General features: G+C 34.5%; 1 protein-coding gene across 1 annotated transcript in view; it reads left to right on the top strand.

Moving 5' to 3' along the window:
- LOC145292797 (MAM and LDL-receptor class A domain-containing protein 2-like) overlaps positions 1 to 22324 on the top strand; it is a 100886-nt gene that overhangs the window by 52349 nt on the left and 26213 nt on the right. The window contains exons 11-17 of the mRNA XM_080138836.1: positions 315 to 452; positions 4642 to 4907; positions 8377 to 8467; positions 13770 to 13970; positions 14888 to 15039; positions 20487 to 20603; positions 22222 to 22312. Of these exons, the coding sequence (XP_079994962.1) occupies positions 315 to 452; positions 4642 to 4907; positions 8377 to 8467; positions 13770 to 13970; positions 14888 to 15039; positions 20487 to 20603; positions 22222 to 22312 (1056 nt within the window). The remainder of the gene's footprint in view (positions 1 to 314; positions 453 to 4641; positions 4908 to 8376; positions 8468 to 13769; positions 13971 to 14887; positions 15040 to 20486; positions 20604 to 22221; positions 22313 to 22324) is intronic.

Below are 22324 nucleotides of genomic sequence, written 5' to 3'. Positions count from 1 at the left end.
TGACGCTTCAAGCCAAGTGAGCTATACATGAACGTTTTTATATATTATCATATATTCACCGCAAGAATTTCATCCAAAAAATATATTTAATATGGCGAAACCCAGTATGTATATTCACGCCGCATTTCGATCAGCTAACCTCATATATACCATCACCATTTTTGCCAAATTTCATTGAATAAAGTGAATTAAATAAATTTCAAGAAAATCTATTATCTTATTCCTTATATCAATGTTTCATTTTTTTTCTTCATCTTCATCAACGATATTTCAAATTACAAATACATTCTTTCTTTGTTTATTTTTTTTTTCAGAAATGATTTTACATTGCGAATTTACTAAAGATTTGTGTGGTTGGTACCAAATGAAGCATTTCAAGGTGAACTGGAGAATGGCAAAACCTGGAACACATCCGCACCGAACAAGTCCAAAAACTGACCACACTACAGGAAGTAAGTCAATTCCATCATACATTTACGTAGATAACCCAGATAAACACTGCCTACTGTTAACATTATTTCTTTACCACGAAAAACTGTTTTAGGGAGTTAAAACGAAACAGTATTTTAGCTCACGGTACCCCAACAATGCAGATTAAACACCAACTCCTTTAAAAATATATATGCACTTTGTCTGGTAAAATTGAAGAGCCAACATTTTGATTCCATATATATATATATATATATATATATATATATATATATATATATATATATATATATATATATGCATATTCATTTTTTACTAAACTATAAATACTAATTTTAGTGTTTTGTAAACATCAAATTTATAAATAATATAAATAGTATTTATACAAATATTATAAATAATAGTAAAACCTTCGTATTAGTTCATAACTGTGTATATATTTACGGGTGTCTTTAACGTGTGTAACGTATCTATTGAATAAGCCTGTATAAAACGTGAGTACGTAACGTGTTGTGATCATCTAGTATTCGTGTGTGTTTCTATCACCGTACGTATCATTTCTAGTGTATGCTTATCGATCCGTGTGATGACATCTAGTGTGTGTGTGTGTGCACATTTATTTATAAGTGACTTTACGTTCAACAAACTGTTGAACTAATAGTTTAACAAAGAGTCAACAAATGGGGGCATAGAACAATTTACAGCAGTTTCTTATGGTTTGAATAAACATCTATTTAGATGGTTATTCAATCCAAAAAGGGGAGAACATACCTTCTTCCGTCTTTGGATTTATACTGAGGATCTGTAATGAGGAACGACATTCAACACTCGATATATTTTATTTTATTTTATTTCATGGCGTTTATAGAATTGCACGTTTCTCTTGGTTCTGAGTCAGAATTTTTTTTCTTTTCAAACAAAAGTATTTATGACAATTACTTTCGGCAAAAGCCTCCCGCAGCCACATGTTTATTTTACCTGAGCATTTCTCCTTCCTTCGACCGCATGCCGATCACAGCCGGCCCATTATCGTCCTCAACATTACACGTCCATTTTCTTCGATGCGCAATTAGCTTCTGCCCTGAGCATGTCGTGCATTTTTCTTTCTTTTTTTATTTTCCCTTCTCGTGCACATTTCCTAATTTGCATATGCTGTTGCTGCTGCTACTTATCTCTTCGCAAGCCAGTAATCCTTCGCTCGTGCTAATACTTTCCCACGCGCTCATAAACTGTTTCTGACCAGGGAATGCGCTGTATCAGATGAATAAAGAAATTAGAAAATGAATCACGAGAACCGCATCTGCCTTCAGTAAAAAGATTCCTGTGCTACAAGACGATGGTCATAACCAGTATCATAATCGTTATTTTATGAAATTAAAACGTAAATAAGTAGTTGCACATAACATGATTAGGCCTAGATGTAAAACGTTTGTTAAAGAATTTATGTCTTACGTGAATTTTCTTTAGAATTAAAACAAAAAGTGACTAACAAAATTTCTGAAAAGTAGGCAACGTAATGAACGCCAGACTTGCAATTAAGACAAACATTTCTTCCAACTAAAGACAGACAGACAGACAGATCCACAGAGGAACCTCTGTCTCCCGGGCCAAGCAAAACCTAACTGACTTTTTTTGCTAGTTTTACTGGAATATATATATATATATATATATATGGAGAGAGAGAGACAGAGAGCAAGAAAGGGAAAGAACGAAAAATAGTGAGTTATAAAAAATATATAGAGAAATAAAATTTTCCGCGATTTATCTCCGTTAGGACTCGTTAGGCGAAAATTCCGGGCTTTTTCGAGGATGAAACGCGAAATATTCCGTGTAGCCTAATGGTCAGATATAGTTTCATAACTTACTACCAAGCTCTTTTCATGTAAAATACTAACATATTAACGGATAAAATATTCTATGTACTTAAAAAAAATTATGTTGATATTAGAAGGAGATTCGAAGTTGCCAGGGATTGAATGAGGATCAACGAATCTTCCACAGTCCCAATATTTTATTGTTATCGACATCGATGAAATCGCACATTTTCAATCAAATCAATTGATTCCCTGCTCAAGTTGGTTACCCAATACGATACACCAGGAGGTATCTTAAGATGTCTCCCCGCAGTGATTTTGTCCACAATACATTGTAGCACACACACACACGCACACACACACACATACCCCTCACACACACACACATACATATATACATATATATATATATATATATATACTAACTAACATGGGTGTTTGGAGGTGTGTATTGAGCAAAAAAAAAGTAGTAGTAGTAGGAAGGCAGGCTCGAACCCGTACCGCGAGGGATGAAAAGAACGGGGTAAAAACGTGACGTCTTTGCTGTTACGACCACCGCCAAACCGGAAGTTACGTAGTTTTAAATAAAGGCTACAACATCGAAAAGAGGGGATAACTTTCGAAAATATCGGCGAAAAAAACGAGCCCTCCCTACAGAAAAGTGCCAGTTGAAGGTGAAGAAATTAATGTTTTTAGCCAATTTTTCGGGATTTGTCGTGTGAAGGGTCGAGCTTCAAAACGAAACTGATCTTGTAAAAATCCGTCGCCACTGTCGAAAGTTTTAGGCAGACATGCAAACAAAGATTTTTATATTGGTAGCTCAAATTTTCGACCAAAACCGATTAAAAGCTTGCCGTATCTCTGAAGACCCTTTATGTAACATTTCAAATGTTTAGACCAGAAATTGTCTCAGTGATTTGGTATAGACCGCAGAGGTAAAAAATTTTTTTAACTTTGACCCCTATTATGACCCCTTAAGATTTATTGTTCGGGGCTCAAATCAAGTTATTAAGTCAGATCCATGTCCAAGAAACCTATATTTAAAATTTCAAGTGTTTAGACTCAAAATTGGCAGAAGAATTTGGTAGAGTTCTCAAAGGTCAAATCGTTGAACATTGACCCCTTAACAGCTAAATTTCTGGCCGAAAACTGATTACAAAGATTTTTCTTAAATCTCACTACCCTGTATATCAAATTTCGAGTTTGTAGACTGAAAATTGACGGAGTTATTGTGTAAGGAAATGTACACACACAGACAGACACTTTCACTTATATATATATATATATATATATATATATATATATACTGTAGAGAACCTATTGTTTATTTTATTTAGTTATTTTTATCTATAATAGCTTGAATTAAAGTTTAAAAGCCAAATGTCAAGTATTATGGGTGAATTGTCCTCTAAAGAGAAACATTCATATCGAACGTGTCTCTGTTTATCAAAGAACCTAATTTGTTAAAGTCAGGAGGTTCTTTCTTGAATCGGATTTTCTCGATTACTTACATTCGGTACTAATCGGAAGCATCTCCATACAACACCTATTGAAGAATATTCCCAGACACATGAAGTACATATGTGTGCAATTTCAAAAAAGCCGTCTATGAGAACGAACCCACACAAAGTTCTTTAGAGAGATATATATATATATATATATAGAGAGAGAGAGAGGGAGGGAGTCATTCGCATACAGTACTGTTTCGCTGTATCACAGCTTATAAATGCGGTTAAACTAGCAACTACTTCAAGTCAGGATTGAAAGTCACCTGCCCAGGCAACAGCCAGCGGTTTTCACTGTTACGCTATTTGGCTGATTCTGAGATGGGTATGCAAAATTACAATGTTTTAACATTATCCAAACGCCTGTTCATTTGTTTACACAACGGGCATTGCTTTTTACGTTAACTGCAATTTGTTATTTCGCTCTCCAATATTCTCAACTCAAGATGGGGGATCATTTATAGTCATCCACTTACAGTACTGTTTAACCGTATCAAAGTCTATCAGTGTAGCTAGACTAGCAACTACCTCAAGCAAGGATTGAAAATCGATCGCCCAGACGAAAGTCACCGCTTCTCATCTTATTTGACTAGAGAGAGAGGGGAGAAAGAGAGAGATTAGCCGCATTTGGGATAGGCCAGACAGCCTATTTTTAAAAATGGGCTGTTTTATCACTAAAACTATATAAACTTATTCAATTTAATATTAATTCTGTAATCCAGCTCATCAGTATTTTCTTGTGTTAACTGTTTTCTACACTAAACTTTTCTCCAGATCTGCCGTTTGAGACATGGTTTTACACTCCTTACTAAATAATATGTTTACAAATGGTGATTTTTTTTACATGGCTATGTGATATTGATTTTGATTTTCTTTTTTTGTTTCTTTAACAGAAGGAAGTTATATTTATGTCCAAGCTCCAAATAAGATCGTTGGTGCTGCTCGCCTGTTCAGTCCAACAACCACTCCAAAGAAGGAAAACATGTGCCTCCAGTTTTGGTATTTCATGTACGGCAAAGACGTCGATACGTTACGTGTCTTCATCTCTCCTGTGACAGATTTCGACCGTAATAGGAATGCCCATTGGAAACAATCAGGCTCACACCCGAATAAATGGAACCTAGGGAAGGTTAATTTCCAAATGAAACAAAAGTTCCAAGTAAGTTAATATTATTTGTTCTTTCATCTGCTCCTTTTACTCTTAAGCCGCAATGCTTCGTAGTGGCGCTGCATGATGGATAGAAGGTTGGCCAGCTGGTTGCACTTCGTGCAGTTGTAGGCGTGCAGCATTAAGAATTGATTATATAATGCTGTAGATTATTTTTTTTAAATCCTTAATGCTGCAATATTTTAAGTTATAAATTTATTATATTTTTTTACTAGAATATCTCGACCTTTTTTTTTTCAGTTTTTACAACTAGTCTTTTACTTTTCCATGTTTAAGCTTAACCATATTACTTTTCATGCACGCATTTTTCTATTGTAGTCCATTATTTTTCCAGGCTTCCAGTGAATTCACTTGTTATTTGTTTAATCTCAGTCTTTTTTTTTTGTTTCTATAAACATAGCATAGAAATATGTAATATCAATGTACGGCACTCGTCTGCTTTCAATAAAATCCCCCCAATAACGTCCTTTCATTCTATCTGTTTCACTTGTTACTGCTCTTTTCACGAGAGCGGTTAATTGGTAGCAACAGTAGGCGCTGAAGCGACGTGGTTGCAATGGAAACCAGTCATAAAAAAACTTTGCTCACCTCCTTACGATTTTTTTACGATTTTGAACACCAGTAAATTCATCATAACTTTTCTTTTACTGAACAAAACTTGTAAAATTTTTCACAGTATTCCAGAGAAGGTGATCTATAAACTGTAATAATTGTTTGAAATTTAGTCGAAAAATGAGTGAGCGGTGAAACTTTAAAGCAGTTGTAAATGACTAAAACTGCCATTTACCCATATATTCAAACACTACCGTGTTTAAATTTTATATATATCATCTTGAAAGTTTCTCTAAAGCCGTTAAAACTATGAAAATAATGTTCTTCGTTGGAACATTATTTTGTCAGTAAATCAATTAATCTGCCATATTAATGAATAGTTTTACTTACATAAACAAACAATAGTACTAATGCCCATGATTCGTTTACCATGAAACACTGTTTCGGCGATTTAAAAACAAAATAGCATATTAAATCATGGCTTCCCAGCAGTGTTGATCAAACACCACCTCCCTCCATATACAGGTACAAAAATATTTTTGATATTGAAGCTAGTTTTATATATATATATATATATATATATATATATATATATATACACGAGGGGCGTGCAATAAGTAATGCCCCTGACCTACTTCCCATAGCAGTAGAGCAACGAAACTTGGCACAGTTAATAGTCTTTCTCTACATAGGAACCACCCAGAGTTATGCATTTCTCCCATCGTTTGATGCAGCTCTGGAGGCCGTTTTTGTAGAGCATCCAAGGTTGGTCCTCCAACCACGACGTGACTTCAGAAATTAAGGCTGCATCATCTGGGAAACGCTTTCCTTTTAAAAACAACTTCATGGCTGAGAAAAGGTGAAAGTCAGAGGATGTAAGATCAGGAGAGTAGGGAGGATGCGGAAGGATTTCATAACCACATGCCCGTGCTTATGATCTGGCGAGTTGTGGACCGGAGCGTTCTCCTGCAGGAGGAGAGTACCTTTGCTGATCTTGCCCCGCCTTTTGATTTTTGATAGCTTCCCTTAATTTCCTCAAAAGTGAAGCATAAAAGGATCCTGTAATTGTGGTACCCTTTGCCAGGAAATCTGTCATCACTACTCCATCCTGGTCCCAGAAGACTGTGGGCATGATCTTGCCTTCTTTGGAGGTGGTGAGTCCAAGTGCTTTGTTGAAAAACTTTGACTCATCTTCTTCGCACATCTCCAAATTCATCATCGAGCACTCAACGTGTTCTCGCTTCTAGAGTGGTGTGGGCACCCCGGGAATCCATCTGGCAGACACCTTATGCATATGCAAATAGTCATGAATGATAGTTTCTACAGACCCTGTATTAATCTTGACGTATTGGGCTATTTGGCGAATAGTAATGCGCCGATCTTCCAAAATGGCAGCCTCAACTTGACGGACAGATTCCTCATCAATGGCAGAAGGAGGGACGCCCAGGTCTGGGAGCTGTTTCCACAGACTTCCGGTCAAGTTTGAATTCACGATGCCAGCGTTTTACAAGGTCATATGATGGGGCATTATTACCATACGTTTCTTTCATTTCATCAAAACTCTCCTGAGATGTGCGTCATTTCAAATACAAAAACAGGATCACTACTTGATATTCAACAGGGTCTATTTCACACCTGACTCAGTTGAAACACCTGTAAAACAGAAACCACAATTAGTTCAGAGCTATAATTTGCCACATAACCCGTAAGATATAAATCATTGCACATGCAAAATTTCAGCTAGATCAGACAACTGGAAGTGGGCCAGGGGCATTACCTGTTGCACGCCCCTCGTATATATATATATATATATATATATATATATATATATATATATATATATATATATATATATATCAGTTTAAGTTTCAAATAAAATTCTGAAAATCAAAATATAAACACATATATTCGAGTTAAGAATTTATTGTTTGACACAAGAAATATATAGATGGGAGTTATGTTTATTTCCTTAATCGATGGATTTTTAATATTGGCTCATATTATCAGACGAAAGGAAATGCGGTTAACAAAATGTTCAGGTGTGAGTAAACAGTATTTTGTTTTTAAGCACATATATTGAAAATATTGTTTGAGTGGTAAATAATATTTATAGGAGAAAACCGCTTATATATATATATATATATATATATATATATATTCTGTAAAAGTCTGAGGACGCTACAGACGGCCAAAATACGGCTGTGTAGCCGAAACAATAATGTAACTTAACAGAAAGATACGGTAATAAAAAAATAAAATAAAAAATAAAAAATGAAACGCATATTTGCTCTACAACAGTATTGATCACTTTTATCAGTTTTTATTAATTACCATGTCCACTAAATATATATATATATATATATATATATATATATATATATATATAAAACATTGAGTGTCAGAATCGATTGAATATAACGCACAGCTTCATAAGATGTAAAAAGCCTAAATGACCCTGAATTCTGATTTACAGGCGAATAATCAATTTTGTTCAGCTGTCTTTTACTCCTGCTTGTGATTATCGACTCCTGAACTCCATAGACAAATAATCGGCTAAAAACCATGTGAGAAATGACTATCGAATAAGATTTTTTTTTAAAAACACTTTGAATTCAGATTTTGATTTCTGCAAAAATTGTCGACCCTCAATTCATGAATCCAAAATTTGACTCCCAGTGCAAACTTCTGATTCGGGCAATATGAATAAGACTAGATTATTATTCAACACCTACATACCGTAAAAGTGTAAAACGATATATATATATATATATATATATATATATATATATAGAGAGAGAGAGAGAGAGAGAGAGAGAAAGAGAGAAAGAGAGAAAGAAAGAGAAAGAAACACATTTCTTTAATAACAGAATACAGACACTAATCACATTTTTTGTTTATTTAATTTTAGATTGTATTTGAAGCTAAGGTAAATGGCAAACCCCATGAAACAATTGCCCTTGATGACATTCTATTGACGTATGGAAGTTGCAATGCTGGAGGTAAATATTTATGCACCAAACTTTTCTTTTCCGTTTTAATGATCGAATATCTTTTATATGACGTAACGGAAAAAGTCAATAAAAATTATTTTGTTGCATTCCATTGCAGTACAATCTCAAAAATAATACACTGTACTCTTCAGCTTTATTAACCGAATAAAATTTTACGTAACCAACTAGTGAGGAGTGAAATAACAATTTCCACTGCCGGTATGTTCCGTTTCGGAATAACATAGCGAGGCATTATGTAATTGGTAAAAGTGTGACCAGAATCTGGTCCTACATCCAGGCTTTGCAAAACTGAGTCACTGCATATATCGCTCGGGCCAATGCCATATGTAAAGATGAAGCTATAGTATTAGTGATTAAAATATTCTTACCATTTTAGTGTCTTTACTTGTATGCCAAAGCTTGCGATCGATTTAAATTTATTTTCTTACATACACTGTTGTGTTCGATTCTTGAGTCTTTCCTTTCGTTTTCTTCATTTTCCCACTCTTTATCCCTTTCTATTTTCTTGTTTTATTCTGTGTCTGGATATCGCGCCGTTATGTCCTTTTTTGTAATACATTGCAGACGTGATGTTGCTAGTCTCAGGTTTTTTTTCTATAAATACTATCATAGTATGTGTTCTTCGGAATTTTGTTTCCGCTCGTTTGACTCGTTGATCTAATAGTCCCCATCAATTCACTGTTTTGATGCCTCATTGTAATACAGTTTCCTATTCAAGTATCTTCTTTCAAAGAACAGCGGGCTTGTGGAACTCCCTTCCTGGCTACTGTTTTCACCCTACTTTTAACATTGTTCTTTTCAACGCTAAGGTCAATAGACACTTTTTATCTTTTCTATAATCATCTTTCTTTATTGTTATCTCTTTACATTACGTGGCTTCACGTCTTGCCTGGAGCGATTTCCATGAAAAAAAATCCACTATTATTCCTTTCTTTTTCTTCAGAGTAAATTCAATCCACGGTGATGGAACTTTAGAAGAAATTGATCAATGTATAATATCTAAAGATATGTAATATGGCATTAGAATGGTCTACATTAAAAGAAGGGTTCATTTCAAAATTTCCAGAAGGTCCTCAAATAAAGAACAGTGTCAACTGCCGATATTACAAAAGTTATTGGACAATCGCTATCAAATCCATACAGATATAAACACCATAAGATTATCATATCCAATGTAAAAAATATGCTGTATTATATATTGATTTATTAGACTAGATTTCACATCAAATATAGAATTATGACAAATAAGTCGTGAACCCGGAGAGAGTTGCTTGGTTGGGAAACGTCCTGGGAACAGCAACCGCCTTCCCGGGAGATAAACAATAAAACGATATCCAACGATAGGTACATGGACAATAGAAACATCAACGGGTCAAGATGGCGTCGGCTATAATCGGTTGGCATAGGTCGCTTCTTGTGTCTTCATTGCGTCGTTATGGACAGCGTTTTTATCGTCGGCAGTAAATTGCAGGAACCAATTTCCAGAAATGAATGCTGTTGCTGAAGATGGAAAGCTTTTATAAGTAGATATTTTTATAAAAGTATAATTATTTTATTTAACACTGGAGGGGCATATTGAACTTAAGTGATTGCCGACCTACGTCCGTTATCACTTACGACCAGACACAACTGTTATAAGTCTGCTTTTGACGGAGTCCAACGCCTCGACTGTTTTAAAAAATACAATTATAATTAAATGCTCCTCACTTTCAATGAGGTCCTGAACATGACCTTAAACTATATCTAATGGTGAGGCCCCAGCTTGTGGGCTTTGGGGAGTGGGGAGCCACCCTTTAATTTCTATTGCTCCTAGGTCGGAGTGGTAGTACCTGTTAGGGGCCCAACTATGGGTTAAATAGAAACCCACTTGAAGAAAATAAATATATTCTATTATTTTTTTCTTCAAAATCACTGGAGTCGGCATTAAATTACCTGATAAGAGTTGATCTGCCGTAAAACAAAAACAACGAACCAACCAACTGACTTCCAATGAAGGAAGAGAGAGAAAGCGAGTGAAAGAAAGAGATAAAGATAAAGATAGACATTCCACAGAATAAGAACTGGACTTTCTGGCATCAATTGAAATGGATGGCTCTCGTCTTGGGGAGGTTCCATGTTTTGACAAGCTTCTGGGTTTGACCTTTACTCCTGATCTGAAATGGAACACGTACATCAAAGCTGTTGCCAGGGACGCTGGGAAAATGGTGGGATCCTTCTACCGCTCCAGAAGATATCTCACTACTGATGCAATTCTCTATCTGTATAAAAGCCAAGTACGTCCAAAGATGGAGTACTGCTGCCACATCTGAGCAGGAGCTGCTAAAAACAGCCTATCCTGCCTTGACAGAGTACAAAATAGACTTCGTGGTTTAGTGGGGGGATGCCCTTTTCTCTTCCCTGCAACCTCTCTCCCACAGAAGAGACGTTGCGAGCCTGTCTTTGTTTTATCGTTATTTCCATGGCAGGTGCTCGTCTGAGCTCCAATCCCCCATCCCCGTCCCCAATCTTTCACGAGAAACACCCGAAACTAATGTCAATAATTTCCCCCACTGTGCCTAAACCCAAACGTAGATTCCATGAACAAAGTTTCTTTCTTAGAACTGCACGCCAGTGGAACTCTCTGCCGGTTGCATGTTTCCCACCTGACTACAACTTGGACGTTTTCAAGTCCAACATAAACAAACTCCTGACAAACAGCCCCCCCCTTAAGTAAGACACTCTATGAAAACCCCCAATACTAATGATTACTACAATACTATCTCATTGATTACTGTACACGCAATAACCCTTATCCCTGAGTAGCCTTCGGGCCTTGATAAGTGGTGACCCCCATGTAAAAAAAAAATTTATTCTGCACTGGTACTACGCAAACTGCGTTTACATCGAAATTATATCGTCAAATACACTGTTTTTCGTGTTGTACATCTTAAGAATCATTCTTCTACAATTTAACACAAATCAATCCAATAAGACATCATCCAAGATAAAAACAAAACATTATTTAAAACAGGGTTATTTTTTATAATAACATTGTCTCGACAGAAAGGGCGAATTTATTTTAATTTGTATAGTGAATATTCCCATGTTGATAAACTTATTTTTACATATGGGTTATGTAAGGAGAAAAGGGTGGTTTTACTTTCATTTTAAACTTGACCATGTTTGGCATCGCCACATTGTTGGTGGCTGCATTATATAACAACCCATTAGTATCACGAAACGCTGAATTTGTTTTAGATTTATGTGGATGATCTCATTGGATATTTTGATAGATGTCTTCATTCGACATTTAGCCGTATGAATATATATTAATTGGAATTCATTATTGAGATGAGTATTTTTATTAATTTATTTATTGCGGACTATTATTCTCATCTTTCTTAGTTGTTGTTTTCACGACGTTTCTGCCAACTATTCCTCTAGCCTTGGTGAGGTGGTAACCGTGACGGGATAGGAACTCTGAATCTCCTAACTGCATCCTCAGCAATTACTGCCTTCTATAGTTGTTACCTCACCACGTTTTGGCAAAGTAAGTCTCTGGTCGGCTTTGTGCAGGATTGAAACCGCTATCTTCAGACAATTCTCACCTGGAACTGTAGATATTCAACGTCTCTATCCACTACGCCACGGGCTCCGAAGAACAACTAAGAAAGATGAGGATAATAGTCCGAAATAAATAAATTAAATTAATATATTTATCATTCATTATTTTATGCTTTGGTGCGGAATTTCAGTATTGTCAAAAGTTTTTTTTTTTTAGATAATTTCTGTATGAAATTATAGACGGAGTCATTGCTTTCCTTCTGAGTATTTCACCCGTCAACATTGTTATTTTTACTCCCATGTATTTTTCGACCGAGGCGCTTTTCGTGCTTCTCCGATTTACATCTGATTATTTTTTAAACTATTATTATCTTTTACGTGTTAAAATCTAATGAACTGATGATTTAGAAGTTTATTCTTAATTACTTTAAAATACGGGAAAAATTAAGAAAATGAAGGCACGGGAAATGAGAAAGACTTTAGATTAAATTTTATCATGTGAGGTTATCTCCTTAAGCAACGCTCCACACTCCTGCTTTCAAATCAGACTGTCTGACCTAAAATTAACCGGACTTTTTAAAACTCAATCATGCTCTACAAAGTAAAAAAAAAAAAAAAAACACCTATTTTTTTCTCTACAAAACAACCAAACACCAGGAACAATTGTTTGAAAATATAGAAAAAAAAATTTTTTTTTTCGAAAATCATTAGATTCGGCATTAAATAACCGGAAAGGGGTCGATATGCCGTGAAACAGAAAAACCAGACCAACTATTTCCACATATTCCTACATATCGTGGATATGACTATCAATGTTCAACAGTCTGAATCTTTAAAAAAAAAACAGCAAAATTATATTTCATGAAATACGGGAAACGCGTGAATACAGAATATGCTTTTGATGCGATTGTCGTGAAATGGATATCGACTCGTTTTCAAATACTCTCAAACTCATAACGAAATTTTAATCTAGGAAGTTTGATAACTTTCCACGATCATTCCTGTGAGTATTTGTTTCTAAAAAGGCATCGAGTAACCAATGTCAACAGAATCAAGCAGGCTTTGGGTTTTTTTTTGGGGGGGGGGTAGGCCTCTTGATTCCTTGATTCCTTAATTCCTTGGGGAACATACGGCTGCAACGACGCTCCTCCAACGGATCCGGTTCTGACTGGTCCTCTTCAGTTCGGCCCATGTCATTCCGGCAGCCCTGGTCTCAGCCTCAATGCTTCTTTTCCATGTCTGCCTCGGGCGACCAATTTTAAGCTTGACTTGCGGGTTCCATTCAAGAGCCTGCCTGGTGATATTGGATACAGGCTTTCGCAAGGTGTGGCTAATCCAGTTCCATTTTCGTTTTTTGATCTCTATCTCCATTGGAGTTTGGTTGGTTTTGCCCCACAATTATTCATTGGAGATGAAGTCTCTGGCCATCTGATGTTTAGGATTTTTCTGACACATCTGTTGATGAATGTCTGGAGTTTGAGGGTGTTGCTCTTGGTCAAGCAAGTTAATAAACCATAAATTGCTGATTCTAACCCAGCCTTTAACGATACACTCGAAGAATGTTGTAGCATATAATGGTCCAAACGCAGTAGAAGTATAAATATATGAGCTCAATGGGACAATAGTCGGAAAACATGCAATGTATGTCTTTCGTGATAAGAATATTTATAAAAGTTAGCCACAGTTTATGGAAACTTTACACAAATCTCAGAAATATATGACCAACTTGGAGTTTTCTTGTTTTCAGATGATATCACCACACCTAAACCAGGAATTACAGAGAAGCCAATTTCAATCGGCGACCGAAATTGCGATTTTGAAAGCAATAACATCTGCGGCTACAAGCACGTGACCGGAAGTCCGAATTATTTCTGGCGGCGAAACAGTGGAGAAACTGCAACGTCTAATACTGGCCCGGCGACAGACCATACTACAAATACAGCAGAAGGTAAAAAATCATCTTCTTAAAGTATGTACGGCTTTCACATTAAGGCTGAGGCATTATAAAGTATATGAAATACTGGCAGTCCACTCGGCGTTGCTATTTTACCGGACGAGAACCAAATCGGAATTGTGTTACAACTCCAAATAACCTATATATCAAATACTTTATCTTCAGAGAGGGGTTTAGTAGAAACTTCTTGCATACGCAGCAAATAAATCACTTATATATGCAGTACAACTCCGGGATACGGCATTAAAGATTAGTAACAAAATACAGTACAGTGTATAATACACATGTATATAATCAAATTCCACACCGTAACCTGAAAAAACGTAGCCTAGGGTCACTGTATTTCGTCGTTTTACCATATATACACATATACATATGATGTATATATATATATATATATATATATATATATATATATATATATATACATGCATATGTGTGTGTGAAACTGTCTTTCTGTGTGCGTACATTCCCCTACCAAACTACTCTATCAATTTCCAGTCTATAGACTCCAGATTTGACATATCAAAGATTTTTATTATTCTATGTAAGACAAAGAATACATTAGAAATATTTTAACTCCTTATCCTATAGGATTTTGAAGTCTACCATCTCTTCAGAGGAGAAAATATTAGCAAATAGTTATAATGGTTTACACCTTATTTGCTAAAGTCAGTGATACATGGAAAATCACAGTTAAAAATTGATTGAGTAATTAAAAGCCATAGAGTAAGGGAAGTTAAAGAAAAGGATATAAAAGTTTACATCCAAATTGTATGGATTTTACCATCTGTTTGGACGAAATTGATAAATCTATCTGAGAAAAATTCATTGCCCAAAAGTACAAAAAATAGCTTTAACACAATACACCATTCTAATTGGATCAATTTTATATTTTGCTTTGATTGCAGGTCATTATATGTACATCGAAGGATCAAAACAAAAAAAGGGCACCGTAGCCCGGATGATCACTCCGCTGTACAAAGACTCCACTAGTGTTTGCTTGCAGTTTTACTACCACATGTATGGCAGTGGCATCGGCAATTTCACTATTTACACGGTGGTAAGTAGTTCTTTTGATTTCCTAGACATTTGAGTAAAGCTAATTATAGGAACGCCTAACGTCTATAATTTATAAATATTCTTTTTGTAGATTAATTACCTCTTATAAAACTACATTGTTACTCAGGAATACAGCTTACTATCGGATACGTACAATATAATCTTTTTCCGTTATTTTTATTTTTTAAACTATGCAATACCGAAAAAAATCTGAAAAAAAAATAATAACTTTTAAGAAGGGGGTTCACTCTCTCGTTATAACGTTCTAATCACGTGACACGTCGGTAGAGAAATGGACAATAAGTCAATTATCAATGCAAGTAGAACGTAAAAACGAAAAAGTAAACCCCCTTCTTAAAAGTGATTAAATTGTTTTTCCCCCCAATTTTTTTCTGCTAATATGATATTTAAGTGTGAAATCTATGATAATCGTCGGAAATAAACTTAAAAAAGGTATAAAACGTGCATTTTTTTAGGGGGAAGGCACTCTCCTTCAGGCCCGCCTAAACATTTAATATTATTCCGAAAAGTTAAAATTGGTGGTATTATTTGAGAGGGGACTTTTTATTGTTTACACCGGATCTTCTTTTCGGAGTCATGTCCGCAGCCAATTTAAACGCTACAAAATTGTTTTAGGGTTTTTCTTAAATGGATGTGGTTAATATGGTGAAATAGTTATAAGTTAAAGTTTAAAAATAATGGTGCCGGTGCACTTTTACTGATCCGCGCTATTTTTTAAATCGTATTTCCACGTTTAATTAAAGTTTTATGATATGTCTTTTTTATTATTCAATTGTAAGGTTAAAGTACAGAATAGGTACAAAACACTCTCCCCTCCCCATATTAAGAATGGCTTTTTAAATAATAACGTTATTATTTCAGCACGGATCACTCTCTGACTGAGTACCAAAATAATATTTATTTATGTGGTTATATTTCTGAATGTTAAATGTTTATAGTTCAACAACATCTTTTTTTTATCATTCATTTATTTATAGTTTTAAAAATTCGGAATGACTTCCTTAGCTTTTTTTTGTTTTTTTTTGTGCTAATCCAATTTTTTTAAGAGTATTTCCAAGTTTAATTAAAGTTTTATGATGTCTTTTTTAATTATATTTTGAAGTCAAAGTACAGAATAGCTACAAAACACCCTCCCCTCCCCATGTTAAGAATGGCTTTCTGAACAATTATTTCAGCACGGATCAATAAGTGCACTGGTACCTTTTTTTTTTTTTTTGAATTTGAACAAAAAAAACACTTTTAATTTCTGTTAAAAACAAAACAAAAAAAAACGTACTCCTGCACTTATTGTAGCGAAATTCAAGTTTTTTGTTTATTAAAATGTTAGATAGAAGTACACACTAATTACAAATCACCCTTATTATTATTATTATTAGTAGTAGTAGTAGTAGTAGTAGTATTTGATTATTTAAAAGGACAGCTCAACAATGATTTCTTTGCATTGAACTTGAAAACCATAATGTTATATTCAGTCGAGAAGCAGTCCTGCGGTACTGTATTTCACAGACGGGCAGTTTAATGAAAGAAACATTGCTCATGTAAGTTCTCTTAGTTCTATCATTGATGTTGTACACAATTCTTATTTTCAATAAATAAATATATAAATGTCTTATTTTATAGTATCTATGTATTAATTTACTTGTCCGTATGTCAAGTGTCGCAAAATAACATCATCATCGGATACATAGATTAATGAGAAATGTGTTGTGTATTAACTTTTCACTGAATAAAAACTAAATTTTTAAAATTAATTCTTTTAGCTATAAAAGGTTAAAAAGAATTTGCTAGAAAAGTTGGGTCCTAATGCATAGAGTGATCCGGACGTAAATAATAACGTTATTATTTAAAAAGCCATTCTTAACATGGGGAGGGGAGGGTATTTTGTACCTATTCTATACTGTAACCTTACAATTGAATAACAAAATATATCATAAAACTTTAATTAAACTTGGAAATACGATTTTTAAAAAATAGCGCGGATTACTCTCTGCACTAGCACCAAAAGTTGTTTTTAATTCGTCGTTATTTGTTTTATTTTATTTTTTATTTATTTTATTTTTTATTTATTTTATTTATTATGTGTTTTTAAAATTTTCTGTTGTATATTGGTTTATGTTGGAAGAGATGATATATTAAAACGTGTCATGTGTTATCTAGTGGATGTAAGATATTGTTCTTTTAACAGACAATTAATAAACGTATAAATCGTATGTATGTTGTTTAGCTAGGAGGACATAATATTGACGTGTAAACTGAATCATGTTGCATGAGACTTATCACACGGGATAGTTTTACAGTCATATACAAGAAGAATAATATATGCTTCATACCTTTTTTCTTGAAGACTTCTTCTGTATCTTCCCGCTGCTCCGTGACGAACTATGAAGCGATCAGCGCCATATAATTGAGACAACTGTTCTTATTTGTGAAACCATTAAAACAACTCTTTATATTTTTGTAATATAAATTTATTACAGTTGCCTCAATTGGTTTTCACAGGATCTGCAGTTAGTCTTCATTTTCTGTTCATACAGCCCGCTCCTAGCTGTCTGTCCGCTCTGGTGGTCAATCCTCAACTCTCCGAATCTCTCCAAAACTAATTACATCACTTGTTCTCCCACGTCACATAATTACGTGTCTCAGACCAACCTAATGTTTCCATCTAGTTATTTGTTTATCCAAATCGAAAAGAATGTTTACATCTATTTTCTATTTTCGCATTCCTTTTGCGATTTTCACGTCAATCATTTCTTCCTCAATTTAATTGTTTATTCTTCTAATCATAATAACTGATTCAGCGAGCATCCGTCGCTCAAATCAATTAATAAGAACACAATAACAATAATAATAATGTTTTGACCATTGCTCCCGCTTGCCACAGTAAACAGATACTACGCTATGATCACAGCCTAAAGGGTCATAACATTACATTTTCAACTATCGTGGAATTTCCACAGGTTCTGTTAGCCATTAACCATTGGGTTATTAAATTGAACTAAATAATAAGCATTATCACTAGAAGCATATTCCCAGAGTCTTTCATAGAAAGAGAATCGAAGCGAAGCTATTTTATTAGCTGCTTTTTTTTTTTTTTAGTCCTGTTGTATAATAAGGGGACAGGCTGTGAAGAAATCGGAGAGGCAAGCCAAGAATGTGATGTGAGGGTCACGTTTCAAACATGGCAACATGGAATGTTGGACACGAGCGTCACCTGAGCTAGTGACACACATAATTGGAATACGGTGATGTTTCAAGGCCAAACAAACAAAAGGAAATTGGCCTACAATCAAAAACAACGGTTGTGGATTATTGGGACAATTATGCTTTGAATTAATCAAAAATAATAACATCAACAAATATTTTATGACCAGATCGGAATGCAGCTGACATTCGCAGCTGGGGCTAGAGAAACGTGACCGATACCAATATAAACAAAGATGTTTTGGTTTTACAAAAAGAGTAGCCGGCCGACGCGGTGAGAACAAGTCTGTCATCTGTCAACACCCCCGCCACGCCACCTATCTCTAACAACACCTCTCTCCTCGCTAGTGGAGTCAGTGACAACCGACACCAAAGTGTAAAAAAAGATTGTTTAAAATAAACTCGAATTCTTTTGTAAACATTCGAGGCTTTTAGTTTTTTAGTTGTCATTCCAAATATACACTCGTCGGTAAACTTGTCGGGCGACCATTTGTCCACGCAGTTATATATACTGAGAGCACACAACGCAACAGTCCATTGTATTCATCAAAGACTCTTCATTTTGGCAACTCATCTGTTTCTTCGGGGGTGGCTGCTCAACTCAGGCTGGAGGCGTAGGATTTGGCATAGTAAAGTCATCGAAAGTCTGTAGTTTATATCTATGCTGTTCATGATCAATGGCGCTGATCAATGGTAACCATAAACTTTTAACGACGAGCATCTTCAAATGACACCGGATAAGACTATATCGTCAGCTACACGAACGTAAAAATAAGTAATACACTAGCAGAGCTTCGTAGGATTTCCACGGTACTTTTTAAATCACTATATCTAATTCACCGTTAAAATAATATTCATTTTTGAAATAATAAACGTATCAAAGTTAATTAACAAGAAATGGCTCTTCCTTCATCTGTAAAAATAATCGACAATATTATTTAAATAAATATAACGGATATGTTTCTTCTTTATGCATTTATTAAAACTTAAAGATTGTAGCAAATTAACTCTTTTCAAAACAATAACTATTCGTTAACTTCTTAGCGTAACGTTAATTAGCGTAATATTAATTAACGTAATATTAATTAGTGTAACATTAATAGACGTAATATTAATTAGGGTACTCATGCAGAGAGTGATCCGTGCTGAAATAATAAGGTTAATATTTTAAAAAGCCATTCTTAACAAAGGGGGAGGGTGTTTTGTACCTATTCTGTACTTTAACCTTACAATTGAATAATAAACATATCATAAAACTTTAATTAAACGTGGAAATACGATTTAAAAAATATAGCGCGGATCACTCTCTATATTAGCACCTTAATTAGTGATACATTAATTCTCAACTAAATACTATTATTCGATAACACGATTTTCACTTATTAAATATATTTATTTGATATTGCTAAACGAGTGGCATCATATATGTCACATATGGGTGAAGGGTGATAACATACGGACGAAAATAAAATTGCCTAGCGTTTTAAATATGCATAAATAAATCAGCGCATTTCATAGAATAGTGAAATCGTTTGTTCTTATTTACGTGCCTCAAACTTATGATTGAAAAAAATAAAAGTGTCCTCAGTCTAGAATCACTTCTCTATCACTGACTGGGGACAGAATATACTAAGTGTATCATCAGAACAGATGCTACACTTTGTTCTAAAGCAAATAATTTTATTAACATATTCCAGCAAAGTTCTTAAATTGTAAATGGACATTTTACCCAACTCCTAACTCCTAACTTAAAACATGCCATAAGATAAGACATTTATAAATCCGGAAACACCCCGCCCCCGTCGCTTTGTTATAAGAATTTGACTTACGGTAGAGAATATCTCTACTTATATTTTTCTTACGTTTATTTTTAACAAGCACTCATTCATTATCGACAGCCTGATTGTTCGACAGATCTTGTTGTTTGAACCTTAGGCGTGACGTTATTTTTAGTGACAAGGCCTCCCTAATTATAGAGGTCATGCCTAACTCAGCTTAATGCGGACTTGGGAGTTGTTCTAGTTTACCAACAAATAATTGTCCATCAGTATTATTTTTTTATTACACTTCGTCAATTAAAAACAAAAAAAAAAACTTATGACAAACTTGATTAAAAAAAACAGCAATTTAATTATAAAACTTATAAGCTATTTTGATTATTGCTTTCCTATTTCATTTTTGCTGTCTTTTTTTTTTTCTTTGTATTTTTATTTTACTTTTGTATAGGATGCCGGACGTAGTAAGGACAACCAACAGATTTATTTCACATCCGGTAACCACGGTATTTACTGGGAAGTAAACAGGGTGACCATCGATAAACTAACCACTGCTGCTGGATATAAGGTCTGACACAAATTGAAACAGTTGTTTTAATTTTTAAATCTTCTGCATTTCCTTTAGCATATGACTTGTATTTTTTTCTTCTTTTTTTTTTTTAACATTTACTCGCCCCAAACCAGAAACTCTAAGAGACTACCACTAGTTACAATTTGTACAGGTAGAAATTTCTAAGTAGAGAGTAAAACTACGAAATGAACGTTCGCATTACATTCAAATATTTGCAAGTTTATAGTTAGGAAAGCAGAAGACGGGAAATGAATTTTAAGGTCTAGCATTTTAAGGGAAAATATTATTAGATCAGAAAACATTCGGGAATTATATACTGAAGAAGTTAAATTTTGCTGCATGTGTAGGCTAGTCGAGGTTATTTTCATTCAAATTAGTTATTCACACATTAATTTCAACCTTTAAAGATATGTAATTATCAGCAGAATGTTTTTCTCACTGAAACCCGGATGTCCGACACGCCAAACATCTCATACGTTTTGAGGATAGTATTTTGTTTTGTTTTTTTTCTTTTGTCTCAGTTATTATACTGTGCTAGCTGCCCAGCATTATTCGGTCGTAAAAGACGCTTAAATATTATAGTTTGATTAATGCAAATTTCATAGTTATCATTATATTATATTGAACCCAATATATAGTAATGATTTTAAATATTTTTTAATGACTCGTGCGCTACCACCGAGAATCGAAACCAAAGCGTTTAGCTTACGATTTACTTTATCGTTTGACGTTAATGCCTGAGCTATGAAGACGTGTTTGCTGCAAAGCTAAAAGTTAAAACATGAACCAATAGTTATTACGTTACGCATGCGTATTCGTAATGCCTTCACTTTCAACGGGCAAATTCAATTTTTTTAATTTTCACTCTTTTGCACCGATGTGCAAGAATAAAGTGGGGTTTTTTACGTTGTTAAACGCCAGAAAACGACATTATTTTTGCACCAGCTTAATACAAAAGACAGATGTATGCAGCGTAAGTAATGCTGGTTGAGGGTAAGCATATCATAGTGGCACTACTAGATTAAAAGAGAATCGAATCCATTAAAAAGGGAATCAAAACATCGAGAGTTCTTCCATATCTGAAGAACATTTAATTTAAATACTATCTATCGTTTGCCATCGTAAACGTTGGCGTTATATAGCCTAGAAGACTGTTGGTTCGTTTTGCTTTTAGTTCGTTTGGTGACTCGAATTACTAGTCAGTAGTAATAAGCGTATCAGTTTAATCGGCGGTAACCTGATAATGCAACAGATAGTACTTGGTTACATACTAATATATATCAATTACTAAACTGCCTAACATACCTGTGTGTCAACCGCGGTATTCACCATGTATGAACTTATCCGCCTTTCCACAAATAGCTTTTTGAAGAAAATCTAAAATATTCATATTTTGTAAACAAATATGAAGATGTTTGTCCTGAAGTAGAGATTACTGTTTTCATATCTGAATGATCTTCCCTTATTATTTTTCATTAGTTATTTTATTTATTAAACCAGATTTGTAAGTTTATTTAAGATAATTTCTTTCTTACAATAGTTCTAGAAATAGTAAGACATTCAACTTCTCAAGTTTATTATTAACTTACACACGATATATCTCTTGTATTTACAGATAATGTTTGAAGCAACAGTTGGGAAGGATAACCGAGCCGACATTGCGTTGGACGATGTTTCTTTCACCGCAGGAGAATGCTCATTTATAGGTACCTTAAACA

This window comes from Euprymna scolopes, chromosome 14 (assembly GCF_053919585.1).
Source record: "Euprymna scolopes isolate OS-2025 chromosome 14, ASM5391958v1, whole genome shotgun sequence".
NCBI lineage: Eukaryota > Metazoa > Mollusca > Cephalopoda > Sepiida > Sepiolidae > Euprymna > Euprymna scolopes.
The sequence above is the reverse complement of the archived record's forward strand: the minus strand, read 5'-3'. Positions and strand labels throughout refer to the sequence as shown.